This window comes from Calliopsis andreniformis, chromosome 2 (genome assembly GCF_051401765.1).
Source record: "Calliopsis andreniformis isolate RMS-2024a chromosome 2, iyCalAndr_principal, whole genome shotgun sequence".
Taxonomy (NCBI): Eukaryota; Metazoa; Arthropoda; class Insecta; order Hymenoptera; family Andrenidae; genus Calliopsis; species Calliopsis andreniformis.
The window spans coordinates 10476606-10495041 of record NC_135063.1 but is presented as its reverse complement, the minus strand read 5'-3'; the positions used below and the strand labels follow the sequence as shown (position 1 = coordinate 10495041).

Sequence of the window (18436 nt, the reverse complement as noted above, 5' to 3'; positions counted from 1 at the left end):
TTTAGAAAAATTAATATATCAAATATATTGTAATTCACTTTTTCGACAGATCTTGCCACGTGAAAAGGGAAAGAAACCATCGTTCTGCACAAGACTAACCAATAGAACAGTAGGGGTTGGTATGAGGACAAGATTAACCTGTACTGTCCTTGGATACCCAGAACCACGAGTCTATTGGACGAAGGATGGCGAGAAACTCGATATAACTTCCAATCGATATCGTACTAGGTTTGATAACGGTATGGCCTATTTCGAACTGCATGAAGCACTCCCCGAAGATTCCGGAGTGTATACCTGTGTTGCCGAAAATGTTCATGGAATTGCAACCACCGAATCCACATTAAAAATATACCCCGATTTCCAACCAACACTGTCACCTCCCACCTTTACTCGATCCATCAAAGGTAAGTGCCAAAAGAAAATGTGACTAATTAATCTTTTACCACCATCATTGTCAAAAAATCTATGTCATCCCAAGTGTACAATAAATCATCCACGTTTCATGATAAAAATTGTTGCTTCAAATATTTTTACATAATATTCTATTTTATGTATGGTGTTCCCTTTTTAGATACTTACCGATACTCGGACAACGAGTTGATCCTAGAATGTCGGATACGTGGCAATCCTACTCCACTTATCTCCTGGCTGAAAGATGGCTGCATTCTTCAAGGTGATCGTTACAAACAGACCTACCTAGACGATGGTATCTATCGATTGGAAATCGCTGCTCCGAATTTCTCGGACAGTGGTCGATACACGTGCAGAGCGATGAATGACTTGCGAACCGAAGAAATATCCCATATGGTTCAGTTTGATGGTAAAACTTAGTTTCAATAATTTGCGTGCAATTTTGATATGTACAAAATTCTTCTCATTTATTGCTACGAATATTTATTTACTGTTAAGAACGAGATCGACGAACCACCAAACGCGACAGAATCCTCGACGACCAGTTCGCCTTTGAGACCTCCAGAAGACCACGGTTCTCCAACTATCTGAGCGATCACAGTGTACCCACTGGTGGCACCATGGCTCTCCAAGTCGAAGTAAAAGGTAATCCAACTACCCCTGATTAGAATTATTTATCTGAAAATTTTGAAAGCAAATATAATGAACGATTAATGCAGGCACGCCAACGCCTGAAGTGAGATGGTTCCGCGGCGAAAGAAGAGAGCCAGTCTCTGTTCCAAAGGCGAAGACTTTCACAGAGTCTGGTGTCCACACCTTAATCCTGCCAGAAGTCACCGAATCAGAAAGAGGCACCTACGTTTGCAGAGCAATTAACGCTTTTGGTCATGTGGACAGTATCGCGACTGTGGACGTTATATCACCAAGCGCGATTGATGGCGGGAAACCAGCCATGTTTGTCTCAAGACCCGCGGAAAAATCGATGACAGTCAATGCTGGCGAGGATGTCAGCGTATCGTTCAGGTGCTCTGGAGTTCCCAAACCTCGAGGTAAAATAACAAGGAACAGTAACTCTCTGCTTGAGATTTAAGCATTGATAGATAGCTTATAATATGTACTTGTTTCTATTTATTTTACAGTTACTTGGATGAAAGGATTGAGAGACATCACCGACGGTCCACGATCTCACAAAGAAACCATCGACGACTACGTCAGATTGACACTGAAGAGAGTCGTGCCTGAAGACGAGGGCACCTACTGTATACTCGTGAAAAATAGGCATGGTTGCGATAGAACTTTCTTCTCGATTAAAGTATGTTCAAAATATTCAATAAATTATTATTCTAATATTTATTTTACAATTTCTTCATTTTCGTTGATTGTTCAGGTGAAGCAGCGTGCCAGGTCACTGACGCCTGACTGGAGCTCTTTGAGCAGTCGCACTGATACCGGAAGTCTTCTGGCTCTATCTAGCGAGAGTCGAGATGAAGAATTAAGCTACTTAAAGAGTAAGTAAACCTTTGCCTACTTTTACTTGTGATTAATTTCTACTATTGTCGACTACGAAATTCGTCGCGAGGGTTCTTTTTAACATTGAGAAAAGGTAAGTTGGCGCTCCATCCGGGATACAGTGCAGGTGTCAAGCATCGCTAATTGAGTTAACATGCATAATCAGACGATTATAATTAGCAGTCGTGGGCCGACAGTGACTGAGTTTCGCCGTACACTTGGCCCAGGTTTTAATGGACGAAGTCCAAATAAACCCAGGATTATGCCGACGCCCGGAGTGACGTCAATATTTAGGCTGATCATCCGTGGAATAAGTACACCTCACTTCTTAAGCATCTGCAAACAAAGTCTGTTCAAACAAACGACACTAGATTAGACGATCACGTTTTCGAGAGGCTTTTAACTAGACTCTATTTCCATTGCTCTTTTGAAGATTTTTTATTCAATAATTTCCATCGAATATTCTTTCCAAAATGTAATGCATAATATAAAGTCTTCATAGAATTAAAATGCTGTCATAAAATGATGATTCGCTTGAATAAAATGGCAAACATCCCAAGTGCGAGTGGTTGAATTCAAATCTGAAGCACTGCCAAGTGTAACAGTTCCTTGACCAAGCCTTTACATACTTTAGAATATAAGTATACTGTATCACGAAACAAACCTGAGGTATTATATACAGGTAGGTAGAAAAAATCTCGTGGCATGATTAAATAGGTACATCGACCATAGGGAAGAAAACCAGCTGTGTTGGAAAGTTATCATGATTCTCGAATTAGAATCAGGCATCCCGGGGTTTGTTGTTAATTAATTTTACGCAAATGTGTGGATACTTGAACTTAAAATGCACGATTGCTACTCTTGAAACTGTCCAAATTTAAGCAACAATTGGCGCGCACCTAAATTTTGTCACAGAATTTAACAGTCTTCTCTTAAAGTTAGGAAATGCTCACAAAAATAAGCAATCGACACTGTGGGACCATATGGTTCCCTCGAAATAGGCCAACAGGAAAATAAACATCACTCTCAGTGTGGAATTCGTAATCACAAAATATTTCTCTGCATATCTTCAATTTTCAATATAAATTTAAATTTGAGAGCCTCCGAATCTAAATTTGTGAAGTAAAAATTTAGGAGGATCTATTAAAACCGTCAGAGCGCTGAACAGATGTCAAGAAACGCGTTATTTATTGCGATACAAAATTGCAAACACTTGTGTCCACTGTAAATAATCTCCAATGCCATCTCTCGAGAGGCACAATTGCCAACAAGATTTTACAGTAACGTATCACAAGATCAGTGACAAGTTTGACAAGGACTAACATTAATGACTGATTAAATGCGAAATGAGTGTCAAAGGATCGATACTTGATTTGAGAATCATTAGTGGAAATAGTTGACACAATTCCACAAGGTGGTTTTTGCGTGGCGACAATCCGAACACCACCTACATCTCACGCTTCGTGTAACACCTCTCGTTGAGTTATTTTCGTTTGCCTTGATTATTCGCCTCCCTCCAACATCCCTCTGTGTCCACAAATTCGAAATTCAGTCGGCGTCGAGACGCGAGTCATATCGTACGCCCTACTTTTTTCAATTCTTGAGCAAGAAGAAACAGTATGACATTTTCGCTGGGAGAGACAACTCACGCGTGAGACATTCGCGAAGGATCAATGAAAATTCTGTCATTTGAACTTGAACTCGAAGACACTTGAAGGAACAATTTAACAAGGGCTTTATGTAAAAATTGAGAAGAATCGTGAAATGAAAATTAAAAATGAAACCCAACGATCATGGGACCCTCAACAAGGAAGAAAACATGACGATCTCTCTGAGACGCTCATGGTCCGAGAAAAATTTGTTGATTACTGAATTTTTGGAGTATTTGTATGGACACAGAGGTCAGCAAAAGATCGAGTGATTTGAAAATGTTTCGTGATTGGAGGAAATTCGTGAAAATTTAATTATAAGTGATATCTAGAGTGAACCGTTTCTTTATAGATGTTCCTGGTCCTATCAGCAGCGAACCAGTTGTGGTTGACGGAGGAAGGAATTGGTTGTCCTTAAGCTGGGGCAAAGCTGAAAGAAAAGGTCCTGCTCCTGTCATCGCTTATAGGGTTGATGCCTGGTTGCTTGGCAGTGAGGGTGGTGCACGATGGGTCGAGGTATTTTTCCTATTATTTGCTACACTAATAAACTCGTACACTATTTGATATCTCAACACTTTCTGAGACTAGCTACATTTAAAGTACAAATAACATTAAAACTACTTTTTTTAATATTTTGCCGCTCATCAAGGAACCAAGTAAGAAATTCTTATCTCTTAACATATTAAAATAGTAGAACACCTTCTTAACTTCTTATTTATTGGTTCATTTATGAAATTATGAAGCTATGAAATTTTTCCAAATTTTTAAACGTTCTCTTCCTCATACAAATCCTCTAAATCTCTTTATCAGCTGGGTATGACACCAATCAACGCGTTCGACGCGTTCAACTTGAAGCCAGGCGGCGAGTACAAGTTCCAGGTGACACCCAGAAATCGCTATGGTTGGGGTGAGTCCGTGACTATGACGAATCCCGTCAGGGTCAGCGAGACCGTCGATCTTCCGGAGTTCACGAAAATCTTGCCAGGTCAACTCAAGGCCCTCGAGGGGACGACAGTCAAGTTGGATTGCGAGGCAAGCGCGCTATTATTAGACTGATTTTATTTCCTACCTTTATTCTGACACATTTATCGTCAACCCTGCCACACGAGCATGATTTAAGTTCTACTATGTATATAAATGCTGACAACGAATAATAAGAATTATCTGAAGTGATATAAAATATTGCAGATTCGCACTGTCTCCAAAGTCGACATAAAATGGTATCGTGAATCGACTGAAATAGATCCTAACAATGATACCAGGTGTAAGATTTCATACAATGGATCCAAGTGTTATCTCACGATCGGGAATGTTCAGGAGATTGATTCTGGGAGATATGTTTGTGAAGCTAGCAATTTGGTGGGAAAAGTATCGTCATTTGCGCGAGTGCTTGTTGTCAACGACCCAAAGATCATCGAAGCTGATGCTAAGCTTAAGTCAAGGTACGTAGGATTAATGTCACTCTATAGTTTGAGAAATAAATCACTTAAATACTGAGGATACAATTCTGTTCAATTCTTGGTTTTATATGAGACGAAAAGTTGTGTGAAAGGAAAAATAATGGTAGGAAAAAGTTCTAATAGAAAATTTTCAATAACAAACATGTCATATAAATTCACAGGGCTTGGGAAGACGATTTAGAAGACAGGCCTCCACAGTTCACCATGAGACTTCGAGATAGAAGAGTTCAAGCGTCATATCCTGTGAGACTGACATGTCAAGTAACAGGACAACCAGCTCCCGCGGTCACGTGGCTCAAGAATGGCACAGAGATACGTGAAGACGGTAACTAAGATATATATTAATACTATTTAATCTTCAAACTAGTCAATTAAGAAAAATTCAATACTCTATTGTTTAAACTAATTGCTATACCACACCTCGAGTGTAAATTATTACATAATCAAAGTCCTTAACGTCGACACTCTATAATAACACCTAATAGTCTCCAGGAACCAATTACAACCTTCGATTTACTTGTGCAATACCAATTGTCACTAATTGACGCTCCTTTCTCGTTGAAGAACGCCACGTATTCTGGAACAATGACTCCAACTTCCACACCCTGGAGATCATTCATTCTACTCTAGAAGATTCCGGCTGTTACATGGTGACAGCAAGGAATGCAAATGGTTCGGTGTCCTGTCGGTGCATCCTCGTCGTGGATAAAGGAATTCGCGCTTACATACCACCAGAATTCCTGTGTGGTCTTGATCCAATGTACACAGTGAAACTGGGTGGAGACTTGCGGATGACAGCCCAGATAGAGGCTTATCCCAGCGTCGGTATCGTATGGTACGTTATCTGTTTGACAAACTGAAAGTAGTATAATTATAGACTTTCTCCTTCAACAATCCTTTCTAAGAAATCTTCTGAGCAGAATTGCCAATTAGTGCCGTTTTCTCTTTTTTGGGAACTTTAAGAATTAATTCTTCCCTCAGGCATCGAGACGGGATCCGTCTTCGACCGAGTAGGAGGGCAGTCATGACCCTGAACCACGATGGCGCGGCTGAACTGTGCTTGGGTAAGGTCACAGCAAGGGATGCTGGCGTGTACAGTTGCACAGCTACGAACGAAGTCGGTCATGCTGAGACTTCGACGAGGGTATCGGTTATTGGCACTGACAGTGAAATTAGAGATGATGAGGTGTCTGTCGAGGGACTGCCAACTGTGACAGTATCGGCGTCTGATATACCGTAAGTATAACTGATGATCAGTGAACAGAAAGAGAATAAAAAATATATTACAAAAAGAGTTGTATAAAAACCATAATTAATGTAAAATAGTAAGTTAGATAAAGGTCTATAATTCTTGCTTATAATCTCGATTAGGTAAATTTGTGTAATTCTGAAACATCCTACAGTCAACAAAGAACAACTAAACTTTCCAGATATTCAAAAGAGCCCTTATTCGTCACGAAACCCCTATCCACTGAGGCTGTCGAGGGCGACACTGTGATCATATCCTGCGAGGTGGTCGGTGATCCCAAACCAGAAGTGATGTGGCTGCGCGACTTTCTCAAGGTAAACAATACTTTTCCTCGATCTCGTGAAACTCGTACGGAGCAATATACTTGCAACAACCAGAATGATCTATGCTCTGACAACGGAGCACCAGTCCTGCCACATAAATTAAGACCGTTCTGGTCGAACTAAATTTCGCAATACCCTTGCCCCGCGAAACGTGAACAGAGTACCAACCAACCAGAATTTAGTTAACTTTTCCTCGGGTCAGCTCGATCGCTTACAATTTGTCGACGTTCCTCGCGGCACGGCGGGACGATACAGAGCGAAAGAGGAACAGGATACGCCGCGAGACAGTGATTTCTCGTGGAACGTAGCGGGTGGAGGATCGTGACGACGGAGAAGCGAGAAAACGAAAGAAAATGTTGCGCAATCGGTGAAATGACGTGTCCCTAATGCCGCGTTGATCCATGATGTGGGTCAAGGTGGCTGCGAAAAAGAAATGACAACGTAACATACGCTGCATTATGCCCATAAATGGGCCAACGGGCGTTATGCGCGTCGGGGAAACGGCATTGATATTGGACGGCTCTTTAAAAGGTAACAGTAAGTTGCGTGAGGTTAGACGCCCCAGAGAAAGAGAGAAATTTATTACTCAATCGGGAGGAAGGTCTCGCCGACAATGGGATTGTTCGCGGGGAATGCGCTGTCGAGTCTGACCACTGAACGGATGCGACTACTGAGCGCGGCAACTCGACACTTCTGATTTTACCATTGCTAATGAAGCGCGGAGAAGACTGCACTGTGATCTTATATACGACGACAAATAATAATTCACTCCTGTTATATTAAAAAAGAAAGGATATTTAAAGGAAAAAAATAAAAATATATTGAGAAATGACAGTGTAAAGGAAGAGATTAAGTTAGAATCGGTGCTGTTGTATCTAGCCTTAAATTCTTTCATGGTAGTGAATCCGTAAAGTAACTGTTTTCTCAATTGACGCAAGAATATTATTACAGATTCTATTCCATTCACGTTCTTATCGATACGCTTTCGTATTAAGCTGTTCCGAGTTTATTCCGACAGTGGCGCACACAAAACGACGAGCAATGAATATCAAAGAGTAGTAATTTTAAATGTGTTGACGTCATATTCCACCTATGAATTGTAATGCTACTCGTTCGGTATTAAAAATATTCTAAAATATTTACGAAGCAGATGGAAATTTACTTAATTTCATATTGGTGATTTTAGAATTATCTTAATATTACTCTCCAACAGCAAAATGCAATTTGAAAAATTCTGCAAATTAGGACAAGTATCTTTAAGTATAAATAAAAATGAATTTTGGGAGACACAATTTTTAGTGTGCACTTAGGTATCTAGGTTCATAGTAATATAAAATAGGAAAGGAAAACGGAAATGATGGGTGACCGGAAAAACACGCGTACATGGTATCTGCGTCACCCGAGAATATCTGCATTATCGAAAACAGCACGCACAGAAGAGGCTCCCCACTTTTCCTGACGTGAAGTCGGCTTTCTTCGTCGATGGATCGGTACTGCAAAAAGTACAGGCGGCAAAACAGTCATCGCGTGTCTTTGGCGAACGGATAGCCGCTCCATTCCTCCACCGATCCTTCTCGCGGTCGTTTTCACAGTCGATCAGTGACATGGATACTTCCTATATCGGATACGCGGAATATTCGTTGAAAATCTCCTGATTAGAGTTGTGATCTTCTTCTCCAATCATTGACCACCCTGCTTTTCGTTATTGGATATATTCGATGTGGGATTTCGAAACGTAAGCAGTAAGATTGTTTTTTCTTCTTTGAGGTACGAGAGATTCATTTATGAAAATGTTGCTTTCTGTTTAATGAGGTATTCTTATTGTTAATGATTAATTACGATCTTCATTTTCATGGTTTTAAATTGTCTGCCTTGTTTTGACCTTTCTGTTGTAATTTTTAAAGGAATATTAGCGCTTTGAGTATTTATCTTGCGCTTCTAATTAATTATGTGCGAAACTGTGAAGATGGAGGCTAGCCACCGCCCTCAACGTATCATGAGTGTTCGTCTCTGATTATATTTTGTAGAGTAACTATCCATAATGCAAGTTTAATTATACATTTAACAGTAGTCAAACATAAAATCCAAGAAATAATCCATTAACAAGTTAATGTACCAAATTTGCATTCGTATTTATATATTTACTGTTAAAAATTCCTTTCATTTATAAGATCCATACAATATCATAATATTAAAAAATTCAGTTACAATTGCTTTCATAGATACGTATGTAATAATACTATTTCCCTAAATTTACTAAGTATATAAACAATTAACGATGATAGAGTATGTATTACAGACACTTTAGAAACGCACTTCATTAATAAAACATCTTATCCCTCGTCCAGTCTAGAACCACTGCTTCCACTATCTGCTAACATCGTCTAATGCCTAAACTCGCTACCTTGTAGAGCTGTCACCACCATTTTCGTCAACTTCAGTCTCTTATTGAAATATCATCGCGACTCTAATCGAACTGGAAGATCTCGAGAGGAGGTGACCGCCGCGATATGAGTCATCTGAGATCGGCAGGGCGCTCGTTAGGGTATTCATCGAACTGACCGATACTCAAGCGCTAATTTCAGCGCCTGTTCGCTTTAAAGTTGGCCAAGTCCGAGTTCCCTTTCTCGTTCTGTCCCGTTGATCAAAGAGACGCGACGCGTCGCGACTACGAACGCGTGGCCCGAGTCGAGCTGCCAAATACGTCCAAGTTTGTTTTCAGTGCAGCTGCAGCTGCTAAATGGGGAAAAACGCGCGCTGATTTCGCGATGGGGGACTGCCTTTCGCTGATGGTCGAAAACTGTCGATCACCTGGATATCGTTTTACTACTCTACTTCCGCTTTATGTTCTCTTTGCACCCATTCATTGAATTGGTATACCTTGATTTCAGAATTGATAATTTAATACTTTCTCAGAAGTCACTGGTGAACTTTTTTAATAAATTTAAAATTAGATACTTGAAAAGGTAAAACACAAAATTATATTTTCTACTTAAGATTATGTATATTTTCTGGTTTGAAACCACTGAGAGTACCTACAGTATTTCTTCACTAAAGAAGTACAACTCATGTGGTGATAATTATGTATAGCGAAGAATGTGGACAAGACCTTGCCTTCCCAGATTAACAAGTTAAAAGTATTCCATTTCTGTGAGAGATTGAGCACACAGTAATTAAATATCACTCAATCTTTGATTGAAAAAAATCCTCAAGAATTGTCGACCCCCATTATACGATTTCCGCATTGCCCATAAAGTCACCTGAAATTAATGTACTTGGAGTCGTAAAAAACATCTTTACAAGTGTTCCTTGCTACTGCGTTACTGTCGACAGATTTCTTTCTCTGTTAGGTAATCTGTCCTGCACAAGTAAATATAGATCGATATACGATGACATTGCAAGAAGTCCTTGCGGCAAACTGGCTTTGCTTCAGTTTATGGCGCCTCTCTTCCGTAACGGGAAGTGTCGTCCGCATAAATTTCATCGTAGGCGAACAGTTCTGCGCCAAGAGACAGGTGAAAGACAGATGGGTCTCAGAAGGTCCATTATGTCAGGAATCAACTTAGAGCGTTAGAGCCTCCTGAAAACTTCATTTGTTGCGTCGATTCGAGATCAAATTGAGTCTTCAACTTTCATTGGTATTTAAGATACCCATGGCATCGAATTCTTCAGCGCAGAAGAAATTCTGCGGCATTTGAGGTACCAAGCAGAAGACAATTGACTGCAATTATTTAAGATACACTTAAGGTCCCTCGATGTGTCCATGCATGAAAAATAAAGGACACAATCGTGTTTGTCTTCCCAGTGACCTTAATTCCCGAGGGTTTAACGAAGGCGTATCTGAGGAGGGACGTGCAATTAGCAATGAAAAACAGTAATATGCGTCGGCACTCGTGTCATACGAACAACGAGATCAGTCTCCAGCGATCTGTTCAACTTTCGCTCCCTATATGGGCTAGAGCCCTGACGAAGACGTTTCTCATCTCGCTCATATCACAGCCCTTCCTTCTCTGCTTCTCTCTGTCCGCCTAAAACGCTTCACGGTGCATTTTAACCCCGTGGGGGCCTCGATCGATCGCTTATTGATTTATTATATCTGCTGGCCTTCGCCAAGAGGCTGATCGTCGAAGAAAAAAATCGCATTAGATCGTCTAGTTGTGTTAGCTTCAGAATGTTGTAAGAAGTTAATGGAGTTCCAATTAAATCGCTTCGCAACGGTGTCGATGGTAAAAATAGTGGCGTCAATGGTTGAATCACGGAGGATGACCTCAATGTGGGCGCAAGAGTCACGGAAATGCCGACATTCGGGTCGAGGTCGTACTTCGAGATCTCCTGTTGGACAGGGTAAACGGTTCAAGCGTTAAACTTCGCTGCGTTTTTCCTTTCCTCGATGATTCTAGACAGTCTGGGTATTCACGTTCTAGCACGCACTCGGGTTACGATGTTATTGTTGTCAGCAATAAAAGCTGCGTAACGCAAGCGCGATTCCATAGCGTGGCTTGATAACAATGATATACGTTCTAACCAAGGTTCCTTAGTAGCCACTGCTAAAGAGACACTTAAGCTTGCGGAAAAATATTGCGATATCAAGGTTGCAACACTTTTCCGATGCTCTTAGGTTTTTTATGAGCATCATTTTGTGGAAGGTCGCTTATGTTCATTAAACTGATTTCTTCAGAAACTTCTTGAGAAGAAATATAATTTTGAAGAAAAATTACTTATAACATGATCGAAGATATTACATTTATGAGTTGTTTGTCAAGGCTTCCTTTTATTTCCTATTTTTTCATAATATCTAAACTTCTTCAATAATTTTTAAACTGAAGAAACATATAAAATATATTTTTACAATGCAAGTTTACCTACCAATATTTAATCCTTTTGATTTACAGCCTGATTACTACCGGGACGCAGCCCACTTCCGGCTGGTCGGCGAAGGACCACAGTATCGACTGGAGATTCCCTACGCGAAGCTCGATTTTACGGGGACATACTCCGTGATAGCTCGAAACTGCCATGGGGAGGCTAAAGCCGTGATTTCTTTGCAGATCTACGCGAAAGGTAACGTTCTCTATCTATACGAAACCGATGGCTGCTTGAAAATTCGATTAGATGAAGGAACGATTATGTTTTCAGGCCAAGGCAAAGAGGAGAAGATGAAGAAATCAGGAGTCACACACGGGTAAGTGGAATTCTAGATCATTAATCCGATAAACTACGTTGATTGACGTGGCGAACAATCGCTTTGCAATTTAGAGAACACCTAAGTGTTTCAGCATTTAGAATGTATGACCGTGAATGATTGTACGAATATTCGTGTTGATCGGCAGGAAAGTGCTGACTTTGCCGGAGATCACGAGGGAACTGCGGGACCTCAGATGTTGCGATGGCGATGCTGTCACCCTTGAGTGCAAAGTTCACGCCACGCCAGAGGCACCTCTGGTGCGCTGGGAACGTGGAGGAAAGGTAGATCGTAATAATTAAGACGTCACTTAAAATTTGAAGAAGTTTCTGCATTACCTCTACGCTACGATTCACTTAAGCATCGATGTTTTAAGAACCTTGAGTTACTTTGCTCAATGCCAGAGATATTAAATATGAAACACAGAATTTTCCTTTGAAAATTCTAAATTAACTGTACGATGCAGTAAATAATATAAGAACATACAGTACCTGATCAAATAACTTATCAAGGCTTATGCTAAATAGACTTATTGCTCAGTTGTACACCAAGTGTACAATTAACTAATTTTTAAAATTCCTACACGTGTGCCTCGGTTCCTCAGATTTTACAAATGGGTGGCGATTTTTCCGCGGAGTTCGATGGAGAAACAGCACGACTGAGCATCCAACACGTCTATCCAGAAGACGAGGGCGAATATACCTGTGTGGCATACAACGACCTTGGCAAAGCGTTCACGTCGGCGTGTCTCGTCGTGGATGGTAATTCCATATATAAATTATAGCAGCGCGATAAGCTAAAATGGCATGAGAAAAAACCATCGCAACGTAAATATCTATAACCTTGGTCGAGTGTTATTCAATCACTGCCTTACTTACGATGCAAATTATTTGTCAGGCGCACCTATCGTCCAATTTTATTAAATGATAAGGAACGTGCTGCCCACGATCAGCGAAGTAGAAACCAAACACTCCACATGGAGAACGATTGCAAATACTCAACTTAGCTTTTTACTTTCAGTGCCTGAAGGAAAGGAAAACCTTTTGAGCCAGCGATTGACTAGGCCCACGGGTCTACTGTCAGCAGGATCAACGCCAAGGTCGACGCCACGATCGACGCCTATCAGAAGCTTATCTCCTGCAGTGTCGCGTGAGTATTTAATCTGAATATCTCTGCCTGTTACATATTTTAATTTTCGAGGATTTCAACCCCAGTTTTTTATTATCCATTTGAATCTTATTCATTCTGATTCGTAAGGGAAAAGTTCTTTTAGTTGAATCCTCTTTTTCTGAAAATGCAAGTTGTATCTTGGAAATTTTAATTAAGGTAAATTTAATTTTTTAAAATTGCGATTCATGTTCATTTGCCACATAATCGAAAATATGTGCTCAGAGTTAACGATAGACCTCTGATAGAATGAAACGTGTTACAGATGGCCGAGAATTGAAATCACCCCAACTACTGTCGCGAAGTAGATCGATGTCAAGACGGCCAAAAATCAGCCCGCCGAAATTTTATGCGGTTCCACACAATCGAGTGGTCGAGGAAGGTGAAACCGTGCGATTCCAGTGTGCTGTGGTGGGACATCCGATACCGTGGGTGAAATGGGACAAAAATGGCCTAGCCGTTACGCCTACCGCAAGGATCTCCATAAAGGAAAGGGATGACGTGAAGATATTGGAAATCGTTGAAGTTACTCCAGAAGATGCTGGATTGTACAGGGTGACCGTGGAGAATGATTATGGTCGAATCGAAGCCAGTGCTCGTCTGGAAGTAATAAGTATGCAAATGTTCTATTGTATTTCCAGTAAAATGTTGTGAGATATAGACTTCTCAAAAAATCATAGCATAGAAAAATTTGGGGCAAAAATCGGCTAACTTTGATTGGCAATAACTTCGTGAAAAATCATCGTAGGATCGTGATCTTTTTTTTAAATTACAGCTTGAGATCTTTACTGTAACACACTATGCCTTAATTTTAAGTTTAGTGCACATCTACTACTGTAGCGCCTTAAATCTGAAGGCATGCTTATCGTATTGAAAATTGCCAAACTTGACGAGATGCACAGACTTGAACAAATTTTTTCTTGGAATGTCGTTTCCAGTAGCATAAAATTGGAACCTTCCCCTTTCATTTAAAAAAAGAATCAAGTCACTGCGATTTTTTTTCGCAAAGTTACGTCACTTTAAAGAAACCCTTACATTTTTACAGCAGAACGGATGATACTGATACATGACGAAAATACAAGGGTTACTTTAAAGTCCTGTAACTTTGCGAAAAAAAATCGTAGCGACTTGATCTTTTTTTTAAATTAAAGGGGAAGGTCCCAGCTTTGTGCTACCGGAAATGACATCCCTGGAAAAAATTTCAGCGAATCCCTGTATTTTGTCAAACTTTGCAATTTGTCGTATTGCAAATTGCCAACTTTGACGGAATGCACAGACTTGGAAAAATTTTTTTCAGGGATGTCGTTTCCAGTAGCATAAAATTGGAACCTTCCCCTTTCATTTAAAAAAAGAATCAAGTCGCTGCGATTTTTTTTCGCAAAGTTACATCACTTTAAAGAAACCCTTACATTTATACAGAAGATCGGATAGTCTGGTATATGACAAAAATACAAGGGTTACTTTGAAGTCTTGTAACTTTGCGAAAAAAAATCGTAGCGACTTGATCTTTTTTTTAAATTAAAGGGAAAGGTTCCAATTTTATGTTTCTCTAAACGACATCCCTGAAAAAAATTCTAGCAAGACTGTGCATTGCGTCAAACTTTGGAATTTTCAATACGATAAACATGCCTTCAGATTTAAGGCGCTACAGTATTAGAGGTGCATCAAAATTTAAAATTAAGGCATAGTATCTTACAGTCAAGACCTCAAGCTGTAATTTAAAAAAAAAATCATGATCCTATGATAATTTTTCGCGGAGTTATCGCCAATCAAAGTTAGCCGAGTTTTGCCCAAAATTTTTCTATGCCATAATTTTTTTGAACGGTGTAGGTACTCAGAAAAATTAATTTTAAATGTAACAAAACTAATACAATTTTGATATTTATAATTTCTAATATATTTTTTGTTCGAGAAGATCGTCAGCTGCTCGGTCCAGTCGCTCGAACCATCAGAACCAGAAGCGCATCGCCTAGAACATATCCATCTTTCGGAAGAAGTCTTCTTGACACAACTACTAGAGTAAATGGACGACTACATCTCGATTGTAGTATGAGGGGGACGCCTGGTCCAACACCAACATGGTTTAGGTAAGACTGATTTAAATTTGTTAAGTCTCGTTTAAATATAATTGAATAACACGGAATTTTCCAGAAATGGACGACCATTGGAGCGATCGAGCCGAATAAAAAGGTACTTCGATGGCAAAACGGCCAAAGTCGAAATTACAAAAGTGAAAGCGAGCGACGCAGGGGAATATACCTGTGTGGCAACGAACATCCTTGGTTCCTCGAAGAATACCTGTCAGGTCAGAGATCTAGCAATACACTAATCCTCTATTTTCATTATTCAATACAAAATTGTTCACTTTTTAATTTTATATATATTTTCCTTTACAGGTGACCGTTCTCGATCCTCACGATTCATCCTCTGCTGACGAACTTTCACCAAGATTTTTACAAGCACTTCCTGAGGAATCGATCGTCATGGAAGGGCATTGCTATGAACTTCAGACGAGACTTACAGGTATGTTTAAACTGAAACTGCTTTACAGGAAAAATTATTTCGATGTCATAGTTTCATCCCCTCAAATAAAATATTAAATAAATAACTGATTTTCTAGGTACTCCACCTTTCACAGTCACTTGGTCAAAGGACGGTCATCAAATACCTGACGATGAATACTACAGATACGTGATATATGGCGATGGTGGAATCGCTTTGAGATTGGCTAACGTTTCTCCACGAGATGCTGGAGAATACACTTGCCTCGTGCGCAACAATTTTGGTGAAACAGCTTGCAGTGGTCTCTTTGTTGTTCAAGGTACTGTGGTCTACAATTTCTTTTTTAAATAGATAAATTTTGAAATAAATGAGAGATAGACAGATTTTTATTTGGGATTCAACAGATTACAAAGGTGCTCCGAAACTGGCGCCGCAGTTCACCAAGACTCCAATATCTCTCATCACGTCGAAGGGAGAAACTGCGAATTTCTGCGCTCGAGTACAATGCGGAAAACCTATGGAAATCGTATGGACAATCAATGGGAAAGATGTTAGGGAGAATTCGAGATGCCAGGTATGACTCAGGAAACATTATTTAATATAAAAGAAATACTCGTCGAGTAATTTAGACCCATCTGCTCAGGTTGAAAAAGATGACAACGTCAGCATCCTAAGGATACATAACGTGACATCGCGAGACGTTGGTGAAATTCGATGCACAGCATTCGCAATTGACAAGGGTCCATCTATCAGTTGCACAGCAGAGCTGCGATTGAAACGACCGCTCCGTTATATCGGAGACACTGCCTCGAAGCAAAATGACATTTACACGGCAACTCGAGGCGAGAAGATTGCTAATTGCTCTCGTAGCAATTCCCTGAGGAAAACAAGAAGAGAAGTGCCCTCCGAATCTCCTCGAAATCAGCGATACGAGTCACCCATGCGCGCTAGATCCTCCTCGCTGCCCCTGAGATCTCCGCCCAGTCCTAAACAAGCGTCTCCACCGGCAGTAAGGAGGAATCCCAATCCTTCAGCTGACGTAAAGAGACCAGTTAATAGCAAAATAGAAAAGAAAAAAGAGCTTCCTCCCAGACACCACAAAGTGACTCAATCAAGTAACAAGCAGACGATTGGCAAGAAAATATCATCGTCTTCTGAAGACGAAGAAATGAGGAATATGCTTGGAGGAAAGACGCCTTTGAATCATGAAGAAAAATCTGCGAAAAAATCATCAGTGGTCTCTGATATTTGTGAGACGCAAAAGGATTCGAAGCAGAGCCAAGATAACGGTAACAAGTACGATAATACGCCTATAATATGCGCGGAATGCACTCAAGTTGCCGAAGAGTCGAGCGTACCTTCGTCGTTGAAGAAAAGTGGGGATGTGGAAATGAAAGAGGAGGAAGACACTCCGAAGAAAGTATTCGAAGCAGCTACCGTAATAAAGGTGCCTGCTGATGTGACGGTCTTCAGAGGGAACAGAGTGGTCCTCAGGGTCACGTATCAAGGTCATCCAGAACCACGTGTCAAATGGTTTCGAGCGGTAAATATTATACAATTATTCCATCAGTTAATATTCTATCAGAAAGATTAATGTTAAGTAATACATTCGCCTTGAAATAATCTTTCATAGTATGACTCAGAAAAACAAGAATCTTCATGTATCAGTTTGATTAATGTTGTTTCAAATAAAGAAGTCCTTGTTCACATATTACGCATCTTGAATGAATGAAAAGTGCGAGTACTTGAGAATGATAGTTTGAATGGTAGTTCAACATTCACAGAGTCATTGAATCACTGCTTTCTCCCAGGCACCTTAAAACTTGAATGTACTAAATCCAGCTTGTATAACTTTAATGAGAATTAGCAAATGATAACAAACTTTCAGCTAGTAATGTGTATACAAAATTCGACTTTTATCACAAAGTAAATATTTGCGTAGTACATGTATGTAGAGCACATTTTTATTCAAGGGACGAGAGTTGGCTCCAAATAAGAAGACTGCGATCACCTATGGCGGCGGTGTGTCCTGTTTGATATCAGACGATGTCACAGCTGATAACGCTGGAAAGTACGAAGTATCAGTGGAGAATAAATTCGGAAAGGACCGAAGATGGTTCAGTGTTGCTGTTGAAGGTACGTACAACGCTGTACATATCGTAATTGATACATTGATACAAGGTTAAAATCATAAATGCAAAATCAGTCTTCTTTCATTGTCATTTTTTTTTAAGTCAAATTGAGATCGAACCGAATCTGATATCACGCATTGGCTGCATATAGTATCTGCTTATTATAGAAAATGATACTCATTTAGCCCCACTTTCCCTTATTCTATGGCCACATATTATGTAAATCGTTTAACTAATATTGCATAGATACACAGTCACGGAACACTGTGGAACGATTAATGTTTACAGAGCTTCGAAACAAGCAGTCTTACATCACTCGTTTAAACGATTACCACGATATCTTGCTCACTTATGAATACGCGGCATGAACGAAACATCTGTGCCCCTTGGAAAGAAATGTATAAATCTAAAAATAGGCTAAGTTATTGGACACAGTTGGAGACTCTTCTTCCAAAAAGAAGGGAGAACACACGCAATTATAACATGGTGAATATAGTGAAGTGGTATGAAAAGATATGAAATTGAAGTCAATGAACTCGATTCGACTGCAATTAATAAGTAAAGAGGGGAAGAAATTATCACATCATTCCATTAATTATCCAAGACGACTTTTCTCTGTGGCGAGAATAAATTAAAAGTGAAATACTTAATATACAGAGTGTCTGACGACAGATGTCAAAGATTTTAAAAGATGATTCTATATGCTAAGATAAGAGAAGAAAAACTGTGTTTTTAAACTTTGTACTTGAGTTATTAGTTGTTGAGGAAACACCTAAAATTCCTGCAAAATGTGTCTGACTCGAGTCTGGACTTAATCTACTGACTTCGCTGTCGCTGACCTATTGAATCTCG

The 18436-nt window shown here is 39.9% G+C and overlaps 1 protein-coding gene across 2 annotated transcripts in view; it reads left to right on the top strand.

Moving 5' to 3' along the window:
- LOC143185294 (uncharacterized) overlaps positions 1–18436 on the top strand; it is a 54361-nt gene that overhangs the window by 30754 nt on the left and 5171 nt on the right. For both annotated transcript variants that reach the window (XM_076388212.1, XM_076388222.1), the window contains 26 exons: positions 50–404; positions 572–820; positions 910–1056; positions 1131–1460; positions 1551–1723; positions 1799–1919; positions 3922–4085; positions 4380–4601; positions 4758–5011; positions 5191–5354; positions 5594–5864; positions 6011–6265; positions 6460–6592; positions 11494–11662; positions 11738–11783; positions 11932–12067; positions 12388–12544; positions 12804–12932; positions 13216–13563; positions 14866–15037; positions 15102–15255; positions 15347–15473; positions 15571–15771; positions 15857–16026; positions 16096–16995; positions 17426–17588. In XM_076388212.1, coding sequence (XP_076244327.1) covers positions 50–404; positions 572–820; positions 910–1056; positions 1131–1460; positions 1551–1723; positions 1799–1919; positions 3922–4085; positions 4380–4601; positions 4758–5011; positions 5191–5354; positions 5594–5864; positions 6011–6265; positions 6460–6592; positions 11494–11662; positions 11738–11783; positions 11932–12067; positions 12388–12544; positions 12804–12932; positions 13216–13563; positions 14866–15037; positions 15102–15255; positions 15347–15473; positions 15571–15771; positions 15857–16026; positions 16096–16995; positions 17426–17588 — 5710 coding nt within the window. The remainder of the gene's footprint in view (positions 1–49; positions 405–571; positions 821–909; positions 1057–1130; positions 1461–1550; positions 1724–1798; positions 1920–3921; positions 4086–4379; positions 4602–4757; positions 5012–5190; positions 5355–5593; positions 5865–6010; positions 6266–6459; positions 6593–11493; positions 11663–11737; positions 11784–11931; positions 12068–12387; positions 12545–12803; positions 12933–13215; positions 13564–14865; positions 15038–15101; positions 15256–15346; positions 15474–15570; positions 15772–15856; positions 16027–16095; positions 16996–17425; positions 17589–18436) is intronic.